At 35.1% G+C, this 21,080-nt stretch overlaps 1 protein-coding gene across 1 annotated transcript in view; it reads left to right on the top strand.

Moving 5' to 3' along the window:
- Nucleotides 1-21,080, top strand: part of LOC132142400 (FERM, ARHGEF and pleckstrin domain-containing protein 1-like) — a 114,079-nt gene that overhangs the window by 56,658 nt on the left and 36,341 nt on the right. The window contains exons 3-7 of the mRNA XM_059552223.1: nucleotides 15,385-15,489; nucleotides 16,127-16,169; nucleotides 16,244-16,322; nucleotides 19,288-19,385; nucleotides 20,916-21,030. Of these exons, the coding sequence (XP_059408206.1) occupies nucleotides 15,385-15,489; nucleotides 16,127-16,169; nucleotides 16,244-16,322; nucleotides 19,288-19,385; nucleotides 20,916-21,030 (440 nt within the window). The remainder of the gene's footprint in view (nucleotides 1-15,384; nucleotides 15,490-16,126; nucleotides 16,170-16,243; nucleotides 16,323-19,287; nucleotides 19,386-20,915; nucleotides 21,031-21,080) is intronic.

The raw sequence follows: 21,080 nt of genomic DNA, 5'->3' as shown, positions 1-21,080 counted from the left end.
GAACAAAACAAATGCACTGTTCATCCTAGATGCCGACAAGATACTCTTATATCCCACAACTTGAGCAACTGCTATGCTGCAGTCCTCTATAGAGAAGCGCTCCGCGGAGATGACTTTAATGCCATTCCGTCGCGTTAGCTTATCAAACTGTACGCTCTCCGCTGCTGCCATCTCCAAAAGCACACGCTGAACACTCTCCCTAGCTCCAAGCAAAACCTCCACAAATACACCCAAAAACTTTGCCGAAGAAAAGATAGAAAACTCACACAGCCCGCAGGCCAGCGCTCTCGCCCTCCACACTTGTTCAGCTCAGATGCTCACGCATGCCCACACACACACACACACAGAGAGAGAGACAGGATGCTAGGATAAAATTTAATTTTCAATTAAATTATTAATTACAATCTCTCTCTATAATAAAAATAAATGTAAATTTTCATAGTTTGTTTACTGTAGCTTGCAACTTTTTATTAGCAACTTGTTTTTGCCACAATAATTATAAAAACATTTTTTAACAAAACCAGCAATAATGCAAATAAAGATTTTTTTTTAAGCTACGATAGTGCAGGCTACAGGCAATGTAAATTAGATTTTTATGAAATTTCAGTAAAAAATTGATTGTAGAAAATAGGTGTGCAACGGATCCTTTGATAATCCATGAGCCGTATGGTCCATGTCCCACGGTTCGGCACGCATGTGATTCACAGATTAACTGTTAAGGTTAACCATTATGGAGTGAAAGTTTATCATGTGAATGTTTTCTTTTGCCTTTAAGCATTCAAGCAATTTAAACTTGTGCACTCTGAGAGACACCGAGTGAACAACGAATTGATTCCTCTTTCACACACAAAGTTGTTAAAATACCCGTTTTGGCAAGTATTCTAAACACAGTTAGTTATGTCTTAAGTAAAAGTAAACCGCTGAGAAAGAAACCGGATGCATGTCAGTATTAGGCCTGTGCATTTGGTCTTAAAGGGACAGCAGCCAATAAATACTTGCTTCTTTGTGCCAATCGAATAACACCACAGCTTTAACAAAGATTATTCTTTATTTAAATTGTATTTAAAGATGTGCAAAAGCTGGTAATCTACATTGATCTCACTTAACATCAATCTTCGCTTGTATCATCTTTCCATTAATTGGAACCTTTATCAATGACCACATTTCCCTTAACGTCATGTGGGATGAAGCCAAAGATTTGGCCCTCAATCGCATTCACTGGAGAGCTCTTGTCACCAAGTACACTTATTAGTGTGGAAGGAGAAGAAAGAAGTACAAAATGTTGGTTAAAATTTTAACGGTGATTTGCGGTCAGTTGAAAGTAATCTCAAGCATCATCAACATACCAAAACTGTCCTTTGATTTGTTTCTTTTCATTAAACCTTCACGTGTTTAGAAATGCACTCAGTAATGACCTGCAATTCACCCCAAAGAACAGATGTGTGTGCAGGTGCGTCAATATGAGCAAGAATCACTGTGGACGTGTTTGCATATGAAAGATCTTGTATTTTCAGTGCAGCATTTAAGTATCGGTGGTTATTGGTTGAATATCTGTGTTTAATATGCAAGCTCCTTTTCTATGCCTGTAATTGTTGTTGGTGTATTAATGCAGCAGTGAACTACTATTGCTGCATACCAATCTAATTTAGTAAGCCTAAATATAATTATATCTTTAATTATCACAATAATATCCTTTTGCTTTAGACTTGGCAATATTTGCCCACTCTTCTTTGCAGAACTGCTCAAGTTCAGTTAAATTTGATGCTGACTGTTTTTGGACTGTTGTCTTCAAGGTATCCCACAGATTTTCAATGGGGTTTAAGTTTGGGCTCTGTGTGCTCCGTTTTGCTGTGTGCTTTGGGTCATTGTCATGTTGGAAGGTAAACCTTCTTCCCATTGACAAATTTCTGGCAGAGGGCAGCAGATGTTCTTTAAGAATGTGATGGTATTTTGCCCCATCCATTTTTTCTTCTATCCTGTCAAATGCTTCAGTCCCTGCTCCAGAAAAAAACACCACATCTATGCTTTACTGAAGGAATACTGTTATTTAGATGATGATCTATGTTGGATTTATTGTTTAGTGTTGAGGCCAGATAATTCAATTTTAGTCTCATGTGGCCTTTCTTGAGGAGTGACTTTTTTCTTGCAACCTTCCCAAACAAGCTACATACGTGGAGAGTTTGTGATATTGTTGTCATATGCACACAATGACCACTCTGTCATAAATTCCTGCAAATGCTTCAGAGTTGCTGTAGGCCTCTTGGTCGCCTCTCTAAACAATTTCCTTGTGGCTCTTTCATCCAGTTTGGAGTAACCTCCTGATCCAGGGAGGGTCTGTCCTGTCCCAAATACCTCCCACTTCTTAATAATAGACTTCACTGTCCTTCTAGGCATTGATAAAGCCTTTTTTTTTATCAATGTCTAGATCCTGACTTGTGCCTGTCCACAACTTTATCCTGGAGATCTTTTTACAGTTCCTTGCCATCCATAGTTGATTGTTGTTTCTGTTGCGTTACCAAGGACTGAAATGCTCCAGAAAAGGTCTTTTCATGCTGAGCTTATCATTAATGACCACAGCTGATCACAGATGAAAGTCTAATGGCTTTGTGATGCATTGAGAAGGGTGAATAACCAATGGGGCGGTATCTAAACCCCAAAAGTTGCTTAATGGCTAAAACTAATACACAATTTGCTTATGCTATTTATAAAAATATAAATCGATATAAATATAGATTTTTATCAATATAATATAAATCGATAAATGGACAGTTAGGCAGAGAAATACTATTTGTGCTATTTAATCAATAGAAAACAAAGATGATATTGGTGTTGGTGTGTACATATTCATGAAAAACCTGTATGATCACCTTCTTTTTCTGGCTTTCTCAGCATTTTTTTGTCCATACAATGATAATAAATGGTGTCCATCATTTTTTTTGTACCACATTTACTAAAATATCTTTTTTTGTGCTTCATAGAAGAAAGTCATACAGGTTTGAAGGATGTGATTTTGAGTATTTTGGGGGCAAACTATCCCTTTAACTGAAACAAGACTAAAATAACACTGAAATATGACTGAAATTGCAAGTGAAAGACCTATTTTGAGAGACAAGCTGCTCTTCGCTGGTTCCTTATACCTCCTTATTTGATAATGATGAGACCGTAATGTGCTATTACTCATGGGGCTTTTCCATGTCTAATCCACTATCTCTACTTTAGTTGAGAGCGTGACTTGCTGTGTTTTTCATTAGTTTTCATTTGTGACCAACGTGATTAACATAACCTCCGAGACTCAATGATGTGCGCTGCATTTTAATGATCTGACTGTGGCTTTTAATAACGCCTGGGCTTGAAATCTAATAAAGTGCCACTCATCCATATACATATACTCCCACAGACTGAATGGTTTGTCAAATCATATCAAAGGGATTCCTCATTATTGATACCAAAACTGTGCTTCACAGTCGGACTGATTGTGAGCCTCTGCTTGAGCTGAGAAAATATATCTTGATATTTTCAGTAAAGATGCACCAGTTACAATTTTCTTGGCCGATTCTGATTTCTGATTTTTTGTATGTATGACCTCCTGAAACAGATTTTTGCAGATTCCGATTTTCTTTCTAAGAACTATAAATGACAGCATACTTTATATCTATACTTTGTTTTTTCAATGCAGAAATTATTAAACATTGCGATTCCCCCAACATGGATTAAGTTACAGATGATCTCACTTAACTCACAAAATAAAGTGGTCTGTGACTGCCAAGAGGTAGAAATGAGTTGCTGTATATGACAAGACAGATGCCATTTCCCACTGTTTATAAATGGTCTTTTTTCCCCCTTATCTTATTTAATTTGTAATCTTTCACATCAAATTTTTACATTGTTTCAATTAATCCACTTAAAATAATAAGAAACTGTAGAGTTACCATTCAAATGAAAGCAGTATCAACAAACTCCGTCTTTCCACTGCAGGAAAGACAGAAGCTGCATCTGAAGTGGCATTAGATGTATTTACACAGACTGTTTGATGAAGCTGAGGTGTCATAAATGCATTTACACCACACCATTTCAAATGCATAAATAATTTTAAAAGAGCAATGTTTTAAATATTTTTAAACATTCAAATATGAAATGTTGGGAAAAATACAATGATACTTTTAAATGTGAAACCAACCCACCCAGTTTAAGCTGGTGCCCTAAACTAACAGTACTGTTGATGATCAAAATCAGTTTTTTATGTTTCTGAAATGGTTAATCTAAATTAAATTAAATTACATTTATGCATTTAGCAGACGCTTTTATCCAAATTGACTTACATTGCATTCAGGCTAACAATTTTCTCCTATCATATGTTACCCGGGATCCGAACCCCAACCTTGTGCTTGTTAACGTAATGCTCTACCAATTGAGCTACACTAATACTATTAACAATTAACACTATTAACAATCTAAACCATTATGTGTAATCTATTTAGTCACATCAGTGTTTCTAATGCATGCTAAAATATAATTATTGTTGGGATTTAATGGATTCAAAGTTTAATCAAAAGCAAGTCTTTGGGAACAACTATAAACTATTTTGAAGTCAGTAACAATAGAGACTGTGGGAAAGTACATAAAAACAATGCCAGCAAAAATGCAAGCTGTTATCAAGGCAAAAAGGAGGCCATACAAAATAAAAATAAAATGTTTTTTTTTTTTGGTAACACTTTAGAATAAGGTTCCATTAGTTAATGAATTAATTAACATGAAAAAACAATGAACAATACATTTATTACTGTATTTATTCATCTTTGTTAATGTTAATGAAAATGAAGTTATTCATTGTTAGTTCATGCTAATTCACAGTTTACAAAGTGAAAAAGTAAAGGATTTCATCAGTTAACATTAGTTTAATAACTAATGTTAACAAGCACAACTTTTGATTTGAATAATGCATTAGTAAATGTTGAAATTAACATTAAATAAGATTATTAAATGCTGTAGAAGCATTATTCTTGCTTAGTTCATGTTAACTAACATTAACTAATGGAACCTTATTCTAAAGTGTAACTGATTTTTTTTTGTGTGTGTGTGTGTGAATAAAGACTATTTAGTTGTTTCAGTTTCTTATTTGCCTAATAAATGACAATAAAAAAACTTTTGACAAGTGGTCTAATAAATTTAAGCGGCCACATAGCAACATCTTTGCAACCACTTGCCAACTGCATTTCAGTGTTCTTGCAACCACTCAAAACACATAGCAACCACATTGACAGTGGACTAACAACCACTCAGATTGCATTAGCACTCACATAGCAACATCCTAGCAACGAAACAAGATAGCTGATTAACAACTGCTCTGGACACTTAAGCAACTGTTCAGAATATCTTAGAAACTGCATAGCAACCACTCAGAGCATCATATCATATCATGACCAAAAAATGCAGTTGTATTTATGAATGCATTTATTTAAATGTGTTATGATCACAAATTCTTATGTTGAAAGCTCCCTCTTTCAGTGATGTTTGCTCAGTTTTGTTGCAGCAATCACAAGCTTGAGTTTTTCTCTCCAGCATGCTGTTAGATACGAGTGTTAGTGAAATAAAAGAGCGCAGCAGGAGAAGAGCTCTTTGAGCGGCGGATGAATGGCTGAGTGTTGTGGCTTCTCGGCTGTATGCTGCCAGAGCCCCAGAGCTTTAGAAAGGCCTGGTGTTTACGTGACGGTGCACTCGAAGAGCTGATGAATGCAGCTCTGTCATAAGACATCAGCAGCTCATCAATGTTCAATGCAAACCAATGCAGAGCAGCACATGTATAGTTTTCAAGTCTTTGCTTGAGTTTTAATTTGAATATTTTAATGCAATTTTACATGAAAAATAGTTTTTCGTTGAATAGTATAGAATGATGAATTTCAATTTCTTCCAACTAATATCGCATATTTAATTGTGCATGCTCACTTCCTGTTTTTAGAATCAGATTAACTTTGCATTACATTCAAATGATGTTCTGAGTGGTTGCCAGGGTGTTGCTATGCAGCTGCTTATGTGTTCTGGGCAGTTTGTTAGCCCATTGCTATGTTGTTGCTATGGTTCTCAGGCCAGTTTGTGGTTGCTAGATTGTTTAATGATTGTCAGGTGTTGCTATGCAGTTGCTAAGGTGTTCTGAGTGGATGCCAATGTGTTGCTATGTGGCTGCTGAGGTGTTCTGAGTTAGCCCATTGTGATGCAGTTGCTAGGATGATCAGAATGATTGCTAAAGTGTCCAGAGCAGTTGTCAGCAGCTATGTGGTTGGTAAAGAGTTGTGAATTGTTGCCAGGTATCACTTTCCAGTTACCAAGGTGTTCAAGGCGGTTGCTAAGGTGTTGCTATGCAGCTGCTGAGGTGTTCAGAATTGCTGCTATTCTGTTGCTTTTTGGTTGCTAGGGTGTTGGAGTGGTTGCCGGTTGTTGCTTTGAGGTTGCTAAGGTTTCTAGGGGTTTGCTAAAGTGTTGCCATATAGTTGCTGAGGTATTTGGAATCTAAATTTTGTTTGTTAATTTTTCTTTTAGATAAATTTGTTGAACAGCAGACAGGCTAGTTGTTCTTATTGTTAGATTTGTGGGATTTTTTCAATTTTTATTCTTCGACTGTATCTGAAATGGCACACAATATTTTCAGCTTTGGTTATTTGACAAATATGAAAGATGTGAAATTACTCCTATCTAGGTTTTATTTTCTTTCTTTTTTTCCTGTGTATGCTTAGCAGTCCTATTTGAATTGCATTATCGGAATTGACTCCTTGCTTAAGATTGGTTGATTGGATTTCAATTTTGTCCAAATATTATTAGATATTTAATTGTGCATATTCAGTTTACTTTTATTGTATTTAATTAGATTCACCTTTAAAACAAGTTTTAAGCATTTATGAAATATTATATATATATATATATATATTAGGGGTGTAACGATACGCGTATTCGTATTGAACCGTTCGGTACGAGGCTTTCGGTTCGGTACGCGGTACGCATTATGGACCGAACGGTTCATTGGACTAATTAATTATATTTGGAAAATAATAAAAAAATTATGAAATATAATGATATGCGTTCAACAAGGTAGCCCAATAACCCAAACGACGTAACAGGCAATGCCCCTGACACCCCCGAAGAAGAAAAAAAACACCAACTTATAAGTTTATGTTAGGCTACTCAGTCAGGCGCTCGCTCACTCAGTACGTGCTGAAGGCTCGTTGCAAAATGGCCAATGCGTTTAACAGACCAGAAATAGAAGATCCTCCAATAACCAACAGGTCTGGTGTTTGGGTGCACTTTGGATTCAAGTGCACCCAAACACCAGACCTGTTGGTTATTGGAGGATCTTCTATTTCTGGTCTGTTAAACGCATTGGCCATTTTGCAACGAGCCTTCAGCGCGTACCTACTGAGTGAGCGAGCGCCTTTATGGGCCTTTCACACAGGACGCGGTATGTGTGGCGCTGCGCTATAAAACCCATTCATCTCAATGGCTTGCTCCGCGCAAGGACGTTTTGTTGCTGAGTCGACCAAAACGCAAGCGCAGCGTTGCGCATCATTTGCGTGCTTCCGCGCACGCCGCGGTCAAAGTTCAAAATAGTTCAACTTTTGCCGCTGCGTTCTGTGACGATTACCTGTTCGACCAATAGGATCCAAAACAAGCACGGAAATCAAAATGAATGAACGGCTAGTACAGTACTGTGTGTTTCAGAATTTCCTGAGCTGTACGATACAAGTTTGAGGTAGTATAGGGACATCGTCAGGAAAGCTGTGTCATGGAGACATATCTCCATTCAAGGAACAACAGACTATGATAGAGCTCCCTATCATAGTAGAAAACACTATAGAAGATGGGTAAAGAATAGCTCCATCATTGTTCAATGTAAAAAAAACAAACATACTTTGTTAGTTTTAATAAATAAAACATTTTTTAAAAATCAAGGAAATTTATCTGCCAATTTTTTCTTTTTGCTGTATCTAAAACGTACCGAACCGTACCGAACCGAACCGTGATACCAGTGTATCGTATCGAACCGAACCGTGAATTTTGTGAACCGTTACACCCCTAATAAATATATATATATATATATATATATATATATATATATATATATATATAGTACAGACCAAAAGTTTGGACACACCTTCTCATTCAAAGAGTTTTCTTTATTTTCATGACTATGAAAATTGTAGAGTCACACTGAAGGCATCAAGGGCTATTTGACCAAGAAGGAGAGTGATGGGGTGCTGCGCCAGATGACCTGGCCTCCACAGTCACCGGACCTGAACCCAATCAAGATGATTTAGGGGTGAGCTGGACCGCAGACAGAAGGCAAAAGGGCCAACAAGTGCTAAGCATCTCTCGGGGAACTCCTTCAAGACTGTTGGAAGACCATTTCAGGTGACTACCTCTTGAAGCTCATCAAGAGAATGCCAAGAGTGTGCAAAGCAGTAATCAAAGCAAAAGGTGACTACTTTGAAGAACCTAGAATATGACATATTTTCAGTTGTTTCACACTTTTATGTTATGTATATAATTCCATATATAATTCCACATGTGTTAATTCATAGTTTTAATTCCTTCAGTGTGAATCTACAATTTTCATAGTCATGAAAATAAAGAAAACTCTTTGAATGAGAAGGTGTGTCCAAACTTTTGGTCTGTACTGTGTATATATATATATATATATATATATATATATATATATATATATATATATATATATATATATATATATATATATATATTTATATTTTACATTTATTCATTTAGCTGACGCTTTTATCCAAAGCTACAATTGCTATATATGTCAGAGGTCGCATGCCTCTGGAGCAACTAGGGGTGAAGTGTCTTGCTCAGGCTCACAGTGGTTTCAAACCCGGGTCTCTCACACCAAAGGCATGTGTCTTATCCACTGCGCCAACACCACCCCATATATATAAATTTAGAGTTTAAATCGAGTAATTGGGTTTCAGTTTCATCAAATTAATATTAGATATTTAATTGTGCATATTAATTTCAGATTTATTCTTATTTACATTTTACATTGTTGAATTCACGTTCGAAGGGTGAATATTTCTGTGAGTGAATCTGTGTGGATCTGCATTTTTTTTTCTACAAGTTCTCATAATGAATCAGGATCCATTGTCTGGCTGTTGCTGTAGTCGGATCTTTCCTGCTCAAGCTGACTGGAATTTCAATGAGAGCGCGTTTGACTCCCGCTGACTGGAATTCTGTGCTGCCAAGATTAATGGCTGGATTACATTTTATATTCATTTGAAGCCTTATTTAGTTTCTTGAGGAAGATGTAATTTACCTGCAAGTTTTCGGTATGCATTTTTCTTTGTTAAATGGTACACCTTTTTTGTGGCCTTTTTGTTGTTTTGATTCCTAGACTGTATCAGAGTAATTATAGTTAATTAAAACCAAAACTAAAACCATAAAAAAAGTTAATTGAAATAAGTGTTAACTGAAAAAAAAACTTAACTATGACCTAAAATATAAAGCAAAAACTTTAAATATAATTCAGCCAGTTGCCAAACTAAAACTGATTAAAATGAATAAAAACTGATTAAAAAGAAAGAAAAATAAAATAATAATTAGTGAAATTAAAGTGAAAACAAATTATAAACTCATGATTCTGAAGAGAGTGGAAAAGAGAGAATGACAAGTTGATTTTTATTATCAGAATTGTGAGACTGCTACTTTAAAACTGTCATTTTCTGCCACCATGTAGGCTCTGCCCATTTAAAAAAAAAAAAAAACATAATCACTGTTTGCAAACACTGAAATTGGTCAATAGTGTTTACATTTCTTCATAAGTCAGAGTGCATTATGGGTATATGGGCACTATAGGAAATGGAATTGTTCACTGAAACACTACAAAATGAATTGAAATAGTGCATTGTATAGTAAATAAGGATTATCTTGGTGTAAATATAGATTAATAAAAGGAGATTGGATTCAAACTCTGGTTTACAACTTTCAGTGTGATGCAGAAGTAGATATGATTCGTGCATCATCGAAATTAAATACATCATATAAGCAATACTCCAGCTAAACGCGTCCAGCAGCTATAAATAGTGTATTTTCTAGAGCCAGATGTGTTTTGGATGATGGTCACCTCTAATAAACTTTTGAAACAGAGGAATAAATGTTTATTCTGAGAACATTTTTAAATTTAATTGCATTGCAGCAGAAGAACAGTAAGTCTTTAATGCAACACTGAACTGTGGGATAGAAACATCTGGAACCAATGAAAGCAACACGTGGAAGCCCAGAAAGGGAGGAACACAGCTACTGTACCGCATCCACCGCTGGGGCCTGTTGAGTCGAAGATGATACAGTTTTTTCTTGTTTCCCATAATGCCTTGGTTTTCCTCTTTGTCCTCTGCTTGCACTGATAAACGCTGGACTGCTGCCAGTACTGCACTTCTTTAGTGGTGTTTGCCGAGGAGTATCACTTAATCTTTGTGTTATTGATTTGCACAAAGGTTTTCACTCTCCTTCAGATCCTTGATATCATTCTCTTGTTAACTTAACCGTCTTGTAGCATACTTCTGCTAACCACAGGCAGTTGTCTCACGTCGCAGGAATGTCTGGATTTATTTACAGCTGGCTGATCTTTCCCACATTTTACAATAGAAAGGAATTAGGACGCATCCTGACTGCACAGCTGTCTGAGTCTTTATTAGGATTCATCCTCTGCAACGTTAACATTCATTGGTTTTCTTTAGGTTATATCGCTGAATGACTCTTCGGCTTTAGGCACAAAATTGGATGTATTTCTGCTCTGGTCGTTATCCCAGTGGCAGTCCTTATCTGAGTTTGTGTTTCAAAGCAAACACATCATGCCGAGCTGAGATCTCTCGCTCGTGTGACATCTGCTGTTTATGCTAGCGGTCAGATACCCATCGACCCCTGTGTGACCCGTTCCCGTCCCGCGTCGGTTTCCAGCTGCAGGAGCGGCGGTTCGGTGAGCATGAGCTCGTGGTGTCTGTGTCAGCGCTCTGTGTTGGCAGCAGGTGGAGGGTGTTGGATTTGTCGTTCTCCCGGTCCCCTGGAGGCTCCGGGGCCCTTCTGCTTGTACCTTGTGAAACAGCTGGTAGCTGGTGGGTTTGTAGATCTCCGCTCCTGCATGAAGAGCAAAACCCTCTTCGAACCGCTCTTGCATTAATTAAATCCTATTTTTATTTCATGTGCCACTTAAACTGATGTGTAGCCTTTTATGGGACTATGCCCTGAAAATGAAGGATTCAGTTCAGCTGTTAAAACGCTTCTGGACATCAAACGTTCATGGCAGCTTGGTTTAATGGTGCCTTCATGTCCTTTTTGGGAATTTGTTACTTGTTTTTTTCCATTTAGATTAAAAGTTAAGTGCCTAACCACTTTTTCATTATAACTTTAAATAATGATAATAATAATCATAGATCATAAATAATACAACTATTAATTATCACTTAATGTTAATCTATTTCATTGATTTTTGTTTTGTTATTTTCATTAATTTTCAAACATATCTCAATTTAGCTTTAATTTTAAATTTAATTTCAGTTTCATTCATGAAAATTATTTTTTTAAATAAATTTTTTATTTCATTGTTCAGTTTTCATGACCCTTCCTAACCTTAATTTCATTATTAATGCTTAATGTTTGTTTCAGTTCCTTTGTTATGTGCCTTTTTCTTTTAAAATATATCTATTTAGCTTTAATTTATATTTCAGTTTTAATACTTTTTGAACTTCAGCTTCAACTTATTTTATTTCAGTTAGTTGCAAAGGCAACATTTCTAATGTTCATTTTCTTAAGTTGATGTTTTTCATCTAATATTTATATTTATAGTTTCATATACAATGACAATTATTTGTCTTAATTTTAGTTAACAATAACAAGACTGGTTGTCTTGTCTGTAACTTTGTCTGTAATACAACCCGAATTCCGGAAAAGTTGGGACGTTTTTTAAATTTTAATAAAATGAAAACTAAAAGACTTTCAAATCACATGAGCCAATATTTTATTCACAATAGAACATAGATAACATAGCAAATGTTTAAACTGAGAAAGTTTACAATTTTATGCACAAAATGAGCTCATTTCAATTTTGATTTCTGCTACAGGTCTCAAAATAGTTGGGACGGGGCATGTTTACCATGGTGTAGCATCTCCTTTTCTTTTCAAAACAGTTTGAAGACGTCTGGGCATTGAGGCTATGAGTTGCTGGAGTCTTGCTGTTGGAATTTGGTCCCATTCTTGCCTTATATAGATTTCCAGCTGCTGAAGAGTTTGTGGTCGTCTTTGACGTATTTTTTGTTTAATGATGCGCCAAATGTTCTCTATAGGTGAAAGATCTGGACTGCAGGCAGGCCAGGTTAGCACCCGGACTCTTCTACGACGAAGCCATGCTATTGTTATAGCTGCAGTATGTGGTTTTGAATTGTCCTGCTGAAATAAACAAGGCCTTCCCTGAAATAGACGTTGTTTGGAGGGAAGCATATGTTGCTCTAAAACCTTTATATACCTTTCAGCATTCACAGAGCCTTCCAAAACATGCAAGCTGCCCATACCGTATGCACTTATGCACCCCCATACCATCAGAGATGCTGGCTTTTGAACTGAACGCTGATAACATGCTGGAAGGTCTCCCTCCTCTTTAGCCCGGAGGACACGGCGTCCGTGATTTTCAACAAGAATGTCAAATTTGGACTCGTCTGACCATAAAACACTATTCCACTTTGAAATAGTCCATTTTAAATGAGCCTTGGCCCACAGGACACGACGGCGCTTCTGGACCATGTTCACATATGGCTTCCTTTTTGCATGATAGAGCTTTAGTTGGCATCTGCTGATGGCACGGCGGATTGTGTTTACCGACAGTGGTTTCTGAAAGTATTCCTGGGCCCATTTAGTAATGTCATTGACACAATCATGCCGATGAGTGATGCAGTGTCGTCTGAGAGCCCGAAGACCACGGGCATCCAATAAAGGTCTCCGGCCTTGTCCCTTACGCACAGAGATTTCTCCAGTTTCTCTGAATCTTTTGATGATGTTATGCACTGTAGATGATGAAATTTGCAAAGCCTTTGCAATTTGACATTGAGGAACATTGTTTTTAAAGTTTTCCACAATTTTTTTACGCAGTCTTTCACAGATTGGAGAGCCTCTGCCCATCTTTACTTCTGAGAGACTCTGCTTCTCTAAGACAAAGCTTTTATAGCTAATCATGTTACAGACCTGATATCAATTAACTTAATTAATCACTAGATGTTCTCCCAGCTGAATCTTTTCAAAACTGCTTGTTTTTTTAGCCATTTGTTGCCCCCGTGCCAACTTTTTTGAGACCTGTAGCAGGCATTAAATTTTAAATGAGCTAATTAAGTGGATAAAAGTGTAAAATTTCTCAGTTTAAACATTTGCTATGTTATCTATGTTCTATTGTGAATAAAATATTGGCTCATGTGATTTGAAATTCCTTTAGTTTTCATTTTATTAAAATTTAAAAAACGTCCCAACTTTTCCGGAATTCGGGTTGTAGATTCTTTATTTGTAATTCAAAATAAATTTTGCTGGTCTTTGCGAATGTGGAACAGAATTAAATAGCAGATGCTTATCTTAAATGTATTAAATTAAATCCAAATTCAAGGGCTTCCAACGGAAATTTACTTTTGACCGCTTAAATTATTGAAATACTGTGTGTAATATATATATGTATATATATATATATACACACACATACATACATACGTATGTGTGTGTGTGTGTGTGTAAGTAATAATACATATTATGTGTAAAAACGTATGAGCAATACTAATTGGCTTCTACCATTTAGTTCTTTAACTGATATCTGTAGTGGTTTTCATGTGTGCCTGTCTTTTAATATGATCATCTGATATGATTTGTTCTATTTTTTGACCACTGTGATCATCTGTTATTACACATGCAAACTGCAGCATAACCATGCACTAAATATCACATCTAAACACCCTTAATTTTGTCCTGAGAGACTATTATTCATGGGGAGTGGTAAGCTTGGAGTTGCTGTAAACACGCACCGTCTGCTTGAAGAACGCAGATATATTGGTTCATTTATCTTCTTTAATGGAACTTTTCCATTTATTAAATGAACGCCTGCCTTTCAAAATCAACTATGTATTAACCTCAGCTCGCCCTCCATGTATATTTAAAGTGTGTTTTACTGGACGTGAGCTGGCAGATCTGAGCTGTTTTGGTTGGCAGGAGCATAAGATGATGAAATTTATATAAGTAATAAAAAGCTGCGGTGTGTTTGCTCAGGTTCGCTGAGGTTTACCGCTTCCTGCTTTGTGCTCATTGTTGAAAAATCTAATCTAAAGCATTTTTGCACATCTGAAATAATTCTCATGTTCTGCTAAATATAGGAAACATCTACACTGCAATTGTTTTCAAACATTTTTATTGCATAAAAATAACTTTATAGTGATGCATTGAAATTGACTTTTTACTGAAACTTAGCAACCAAAATTAGTTTTCACAGCTAAAAACGGAAAATAAAACAAAGTTATTTAATAAACACTTAATTGCTAACATTTATTTAACAATTAACACGCAAATAAAATAAAACAAGTATATTCATTATTTTTTTTGTATTAATACTTTGTTCCTGTAGCTCAATTGGTAGAGCATTGTGCTATTAAGCGCAAGGTTGGGGGTTCGATTCCCCGGCAACACATGAAAGGTAAAAATTGATAGCCTGAATGCACTGTAAGTCACTTTGGATAAAAGCGTCTGCTAAATGCATAAATTTAATTTTAATTAAATGAGCACATTATGAGCACATCCTTAGTTTACCCCCTGTGAATTCTATATGAAAGAAAATACCATGAATGCAGAAAAGCACATTTCTTTATTCTTTTTGACTGGATGTGAGGAGTGTGTCGTGTGTTTTCATGTCTGAGAGGAATGTAAAGTCAGCTTGCTGCACATGGCAGTGTTTGTGTTGTCTGGCCTGGTTTTTACAGTGAGGTCATGGGTCACGACAACAAACATCTTGTTAAAATTGATGGCCAATTAGGAGACTTTGTGCCAGTGGATTTGCCTGAATGACAGACTCTCTGGATGCTGTGGTCTTTGGTGTTTGCCGAAACGGGTTACTGTATACAGTTCACTGAAGTCTTTGATCCTGCTGCAGCATACATGGAAACTGAGAAGCTTGATGTTGAAGTCAGAATGAAATGACGTTCGCAACCTGTTTTACAAGTGAAACAACATATATTTGTTGGGACTGATCCAGATGATTCCTCAACATGAAAGAAATGCCTTATGCCTGTTTATGCAGGTGCCTGTACCATCAGATGAGTTACTGTACATGATTCTTGTCTAACAAGCTTCATGGGTGATTTTCTGTTTCTACAGCAACGTGCTTCGGGAAAGGTGCTGTTTGACCTGATTTGTGCCCACCTGAACCTCATCGAGGGTGATTACTTTGGTCTGGAGTATCAGGACCAGCGTACAATGACCGTGAGCAACACTTCTTTTTTAATTCTGATTGCTAATTTTAGAGACAATATTCAGGTGCTAACGTTATTTGTTCCCATTAGACATTTAGACACTGTGGCCCCGTTTTAAACCCTACTGATCTACTCAATTATAAGCATCTCACTATAATAATAATAATAATAATAATAATAGTATAAATTGTTTGTATAAGCAATTTAACTTTTTGCGTAGCCATTCATGGCTGAGTGAGATATGTTGCAGAGATTTTAGGCTTTATTATAATTATTATTATTATTGTTGTTGTTGTCAGTAATAATAATAATAATCGAGGAATGGCTGTTTTGTGAAGCTTCAAATAATCTAAGCAAACAAATTAAGTTATTAGCCTGTAAACACACAGATGTGTAGGATGTTCTAAACAGTTGGCAGCAAAATTATGCTGTTGTATAATATTTACTCTTTTCGCCCAAAATCTAAGGCATTTATGTGTCATGGATAAGGCAATCCCAGAATGCATTGCAACAAGCTCAGTAAACATTTTAAGAGAAATGTCAATTGTAAATGTAACTAATAAAACGGTGTTATAATATGTGCAGTAGCACTGCTGCATTAAAGAAATATGATTTCAAATGTTTTTGTTGCTTTGTTTCGTTCTCAGGTGTGGTTGGATCTGCTGAAGCCGACTCTAAAACAAATCAGACGTACGTATCCTGGTGTTACTGTTATTTGATTTGATCTACTGACAATGACGATCGTTGTGTTTCTCTGCCTGCAGGACCCAAGAACACCATCCTGCGGTTCGTGGTGAAGTTCTTCCCTCCTGATCACACGCAGCTGTTAGAAGAGCTGACCAGGTGCTATTTGTGTTATTCATTTAAAGCCTTTTACATAACTAACACTTGCAAATTCATGGTTATACCATTAAAGAATATTCAAATTATTTTAATAATCTAGTTTGAGTGACGAATTAAATTCAGGCAGACCACGGAGTGACAGCTCAGCTGATTTTAACTCCCCCCACTACAATTAAAAAAGATATACAAGTTCATCCATACTCACAGTTGCCTCAGTCTGTTGCACAGATGTGCACTTGCCCTCCTCCATCCCCAGCTCCTCCTTGTACAGGCATATAATCACTTAGTCTTGTCCACGAAAATCATCTAGCAGCTAATCTTCGCTTAATCTTTTCCAGTCTAATTTACAGTCCTGTATAACTTCTGCATAAAATTTGGTATCTGTTGCACATAAAAAATCTGAACCCTTCAGAGCTAACAAAGTCTGCCGCCATAATAATGTTTAGGACCTCTACAATAGTCTTAATTAACAGAGTGTTCCTGACTGAATTAGCATTATTTATATAGTAATATTTATATTATTTATATTGTAATATTTCCATTATTTATATAGTAATACTATAATAATAATATTTTGAATTAGCATTTATTTTAGTATTTTTAGTTTGTATTTTAATTTTAATAATTGTATATATTATTATAATTTGTTTATAGTATTAAGTACTTCAAGTAAAATGTATTGATATATTCAAGTATGTGTGTGTATGTTAATATTAATATACTTTTAAGAATATAATTCAAATCACATTGTGATATAATGCATGAGTTATCATTTATTTATTATAGTCAAAAAAGCTTTTTCCCCATTGAATTTTCACCAAATTTATCTGAACAAAAATATACAGCTACCATAAAATTACTCAAACTGTAATATTTTGTCAGACTTAATAGTATTTTATTTTGTTATTGTCCATGTCGTCTTATATAAAAAAAGATAAGTCATATAGGTCATTAATAAATATTACAATTTGCATTTCAATAAATGAAGGTTAAGTACATGAATGTTGGAGACATTTATTCAGTTTGGTTGTAATATGGCCTCAATCACTCAATATAAATATAATGCCACTCATGTAGGAAAGTGAATGAAGTGACCTGTAAATCATGAAACTAACAAATGACTTATTTATGGCCGAACTGCATGCTAATGTTCTGCAGCTGATTGTGTCGACACGCCGTTGCCTGACAGGCGTAATGAATTTTAGAACACGTTCACCAGCAGAATGACTTGTGGCACATTTCCCTGTCAGCTTTAGAAAGTCGGGCATCATTCAAGAGTACAAGAGGTTCAGTGAGAGAAAATCTGAATCCGAATAAGACCGTGTTTGGGTCTCCCAGGTTTCCTGGAGTCTCTCTGTATTTTCTCAGAGTGACACACTGTTCTGGCCGGACTGTCAGTAGCTTCAGTAGTTGGCACTAGAGAAAGAGTTTTTGATTTTCTTGTGATGGCTCCGTATTATATTACTGCCAAACCTAAAATGTTCATCCAAGGACATTTTGCCTTTGCAAAACACTTCAAGCTGTAAAAATCTTTTTGATGGATTATGTAAACATAGCTGATATCTTACTTGAACATTTTGGAAATTGGTTAGAAAACCCACTGTGTGAACTGAAGAGAAGGAACAACCGAAGATTTTATTTTATTTTAAATTTGAATATTTTCACAGTGTTTATGAAGTGGTATTTTAGAATTATCCAGGGTTATTGTAGTTAAAGTTAAAACTAAAACCTAAAAAAAGAAGCTTTTTCTTTATTTAAATTAAAACAAACATTAAATGAAATAAAAAATATATATAAAAAAACTTGACATTTCTTATTTTCATTCAGCTTAACTTGATGTGCTAAAATAACTGGAACCAAAACTGAAATAAAAAAAAAGAATAAAAACTATACACACATTCAAAGTGAATGAATATTTAACTTAAACATTTAAATGAAAAAGGAACTTATACAATCTTTAATAGAATATCAGTGATACTAAAATAACATTGGTATTATTTATGTGCTATTATAGTGTTCAGAAATATTTTGATTTGTTTTTATTTTTATATTCTCACCATGTTTGAATGTATTTTAAATTGACAGGTTTTGTCATTTTGTTTGTTTTTTGACATTTTTATTAGATTTTTAAATAGTTTTATTTAGCATTTATTTTCAGTCTAGTTAGTATTTTTAATACTTCAAATTGAACTTGCTTTTAAGTCTAATGTATATATTTTAAGTCTAATATTTACATTTTATTCACATATAAGTCACAGTATAAATCATTAGTTATTTTGGCTGGAAATTCAGTAAAAATAGCTTGCATAACCATGTGGAAATGCCTATTATTTGGTAATCAACTGAATTAAATACTTCACATATGATGATGCTTCATCTCATTTGATTTTATTTTTGTATAGAACAAATGATCAGATTAATAAATGTCTGGCTTTATGTAACTTGTAACTTGAGTGAAAATCAGAAGACTTAAACAGTGAAACTGATAGCTCAATTGTGAAGCTGTGAGTCCTTTTTGATCATATAATCAACTGAATAATTATTTTAGTGTGTTTGGCAATATCACAATAACAGATGGACGTACTGAGAGAGAAATGCTGCCAAACTCAATTTGAAATTCCCTTTATAGTTCACGACTGCATGATGTTATTAAAGCAGGCTAACCTTCAAAAGCCCTTTCATGAAAATACCAGAAATATTGATTAAAAACGGTTAAATCCAATTAAAAATGGACACTTACCCAATTAACTAACCTAATATGTAAAATAAAGTTTTAGCTTATCTAAATGTTAACGTCAGACTATTGAAATCACTTTTTTTAATTGTTGCACACCTTACATTTCCTGTAATTCTGTCAGTAAGCATCTGTCACTGTACTGAAACCTGTATATTGATTCACTGCCTGTCATTCTGATTAAGTCTCTCTTCTGAATTGGTCTAATAATGTCCCGCTCTCTGTGGACAGGTATCTTTTTGCCTTGCAGATCAAGCATGACCTGGCCTGTGGACGTTTGACCTGTAATGAAAGCAGTGCCGCCCTGCTGGTCTCTCACATAGTGCAATGTAAGACATTCAAGACATTTTATTATATAAATATTCCTTCTGACATGGATTCGATTTGACTATGATTCTTTATAAAATAGGATGCACGGTTCAATTTGTGCATCTGCCTTTGAAGTAAATTAGAGAACAGGAGTTGGCCGATTTTTATCTGAAAATAGGAGTTGTATTTTGGATAAAACATAATTCAGAATGCATTGTACTATAGTGATTAAATTCTATACTAGATGAATTGAAAGAGTTTCATTGTTAGCTCAGTATGGTCATCTTGCACTTTCATTGGATTTTGTTGGACAATAAAAGCATTGAACACAGGATTATGATATGTCTCCATCACAAAGTATATTGTGTAAGTATATTAATGTTGTAGACTTGTTATTGTCAAGCTGATGCTTCAGCAGAAATCCTGTGGGACTGTTTGTCGCTGTCATCGAGTGGATGGATTGGATTATACTCCATGATGTCTCTCATGCAAACCATGTTCAGATCATGTAAAACAAGCTTTGCTTCCACATCACTACATCACAGACTGGTTAGTTGCTATGGAAACCACTGCTGAGGATGTTGAGGGCTACTGTAGCATCAGTAATCGAATCAAGAGACTGACCAGTGGTACAAGCTAAAGTTATTCATATAAAGAGTTCATATTTAAAAGTACTTTATTGAATTTCTGAATATCTCATTATTTTGTTTTGCTTTGTAACTGTATTTAAACATTAACTGTGATATATATATTTATATATTTATGTATGTATGTATACTGGAGCTTTACTGGTAAATATACTGCTTTTGGAATAATCCAGTGAATTAATCAGTGTTGGAGAGTAACTAGTTACATGTAACGGCATTACGTAATTTAATTACAAATGAAATGTAACTGTAATCTGTTACAGTTACTGAGAAAACGTGCATTTAAATCAGTTACTTATGAAAATGTTAACGATTACAAAGAGGGCTCCATCTAAATACTACTTCTGTTGATATTTACTATTTCTTGTTATGATTTTAAATCTGTTTTAACCTCATAACAATCTCTAAATAAAAAGGGGCACTAAAGTCTGATTTTGTGGTAGCTGTGCTCTAAAAGTTAATTATTATAATCTTAATTAATGCAATGAAGGATTTTGAAGCAGTTGGAAACATTCATTAGAAATTTAGAAAAGTAATCAAATGTAATCAGTTACGTTACTTTAAAAAGTAATTGAAATAGTTACACTACTTGTTACATTTTTTATAGGCTAACTTGTCATCTGTAACCTATTATATTTCCAAAGTAACCTTTCCAACTCTGGAATTAATTACTTTACAAATTAAGGGTTCTTTGACTATTTCGGAACTCAGTGGATGCAAACCAGGATATAATATAAGATAACATATTTGTTGTTTGTTATATTGTTGAACAGAAATCATAAAAATAGTTAAAAATTTTATAGCTTGCAAAATCAAATGTACTATAAATGTACTTTTCTCTTGCATAGTATTATATTCATATACTAGATGCATAATAGTTCATCTCTGTTTCTATGGTTACAGCTGAGATTGGAGACTTTGATGAAGAGCAGTGCAAACAACATCTACTCAACAACAAGTACATTCCTGAGCAGGACACACTGATGGAAAAGATCATTGAATACCATCGGAAACACGTGTGAGTGTATTGTCATGACTCAAAGTAATATCCATCCATCCATCCATCTT

Source organism: Carassius carassius, chromosome 6, assembly GCF_963082965.1.
Source record: "Carassius carassius chromosome 6, fCarCar2.1, whole genome shotgun sequence".
Lineage (NCBI taxonomy): Eukaryota > Metazoa > Chordata > Actinopteri > Cypriniformes > Cyprinidae > Carassius > Carassius carassius.
Note: the sequence above shows the minus strand (reverse complement) of the source record. Positions and strands in the feature narration are given on the sequence as shown.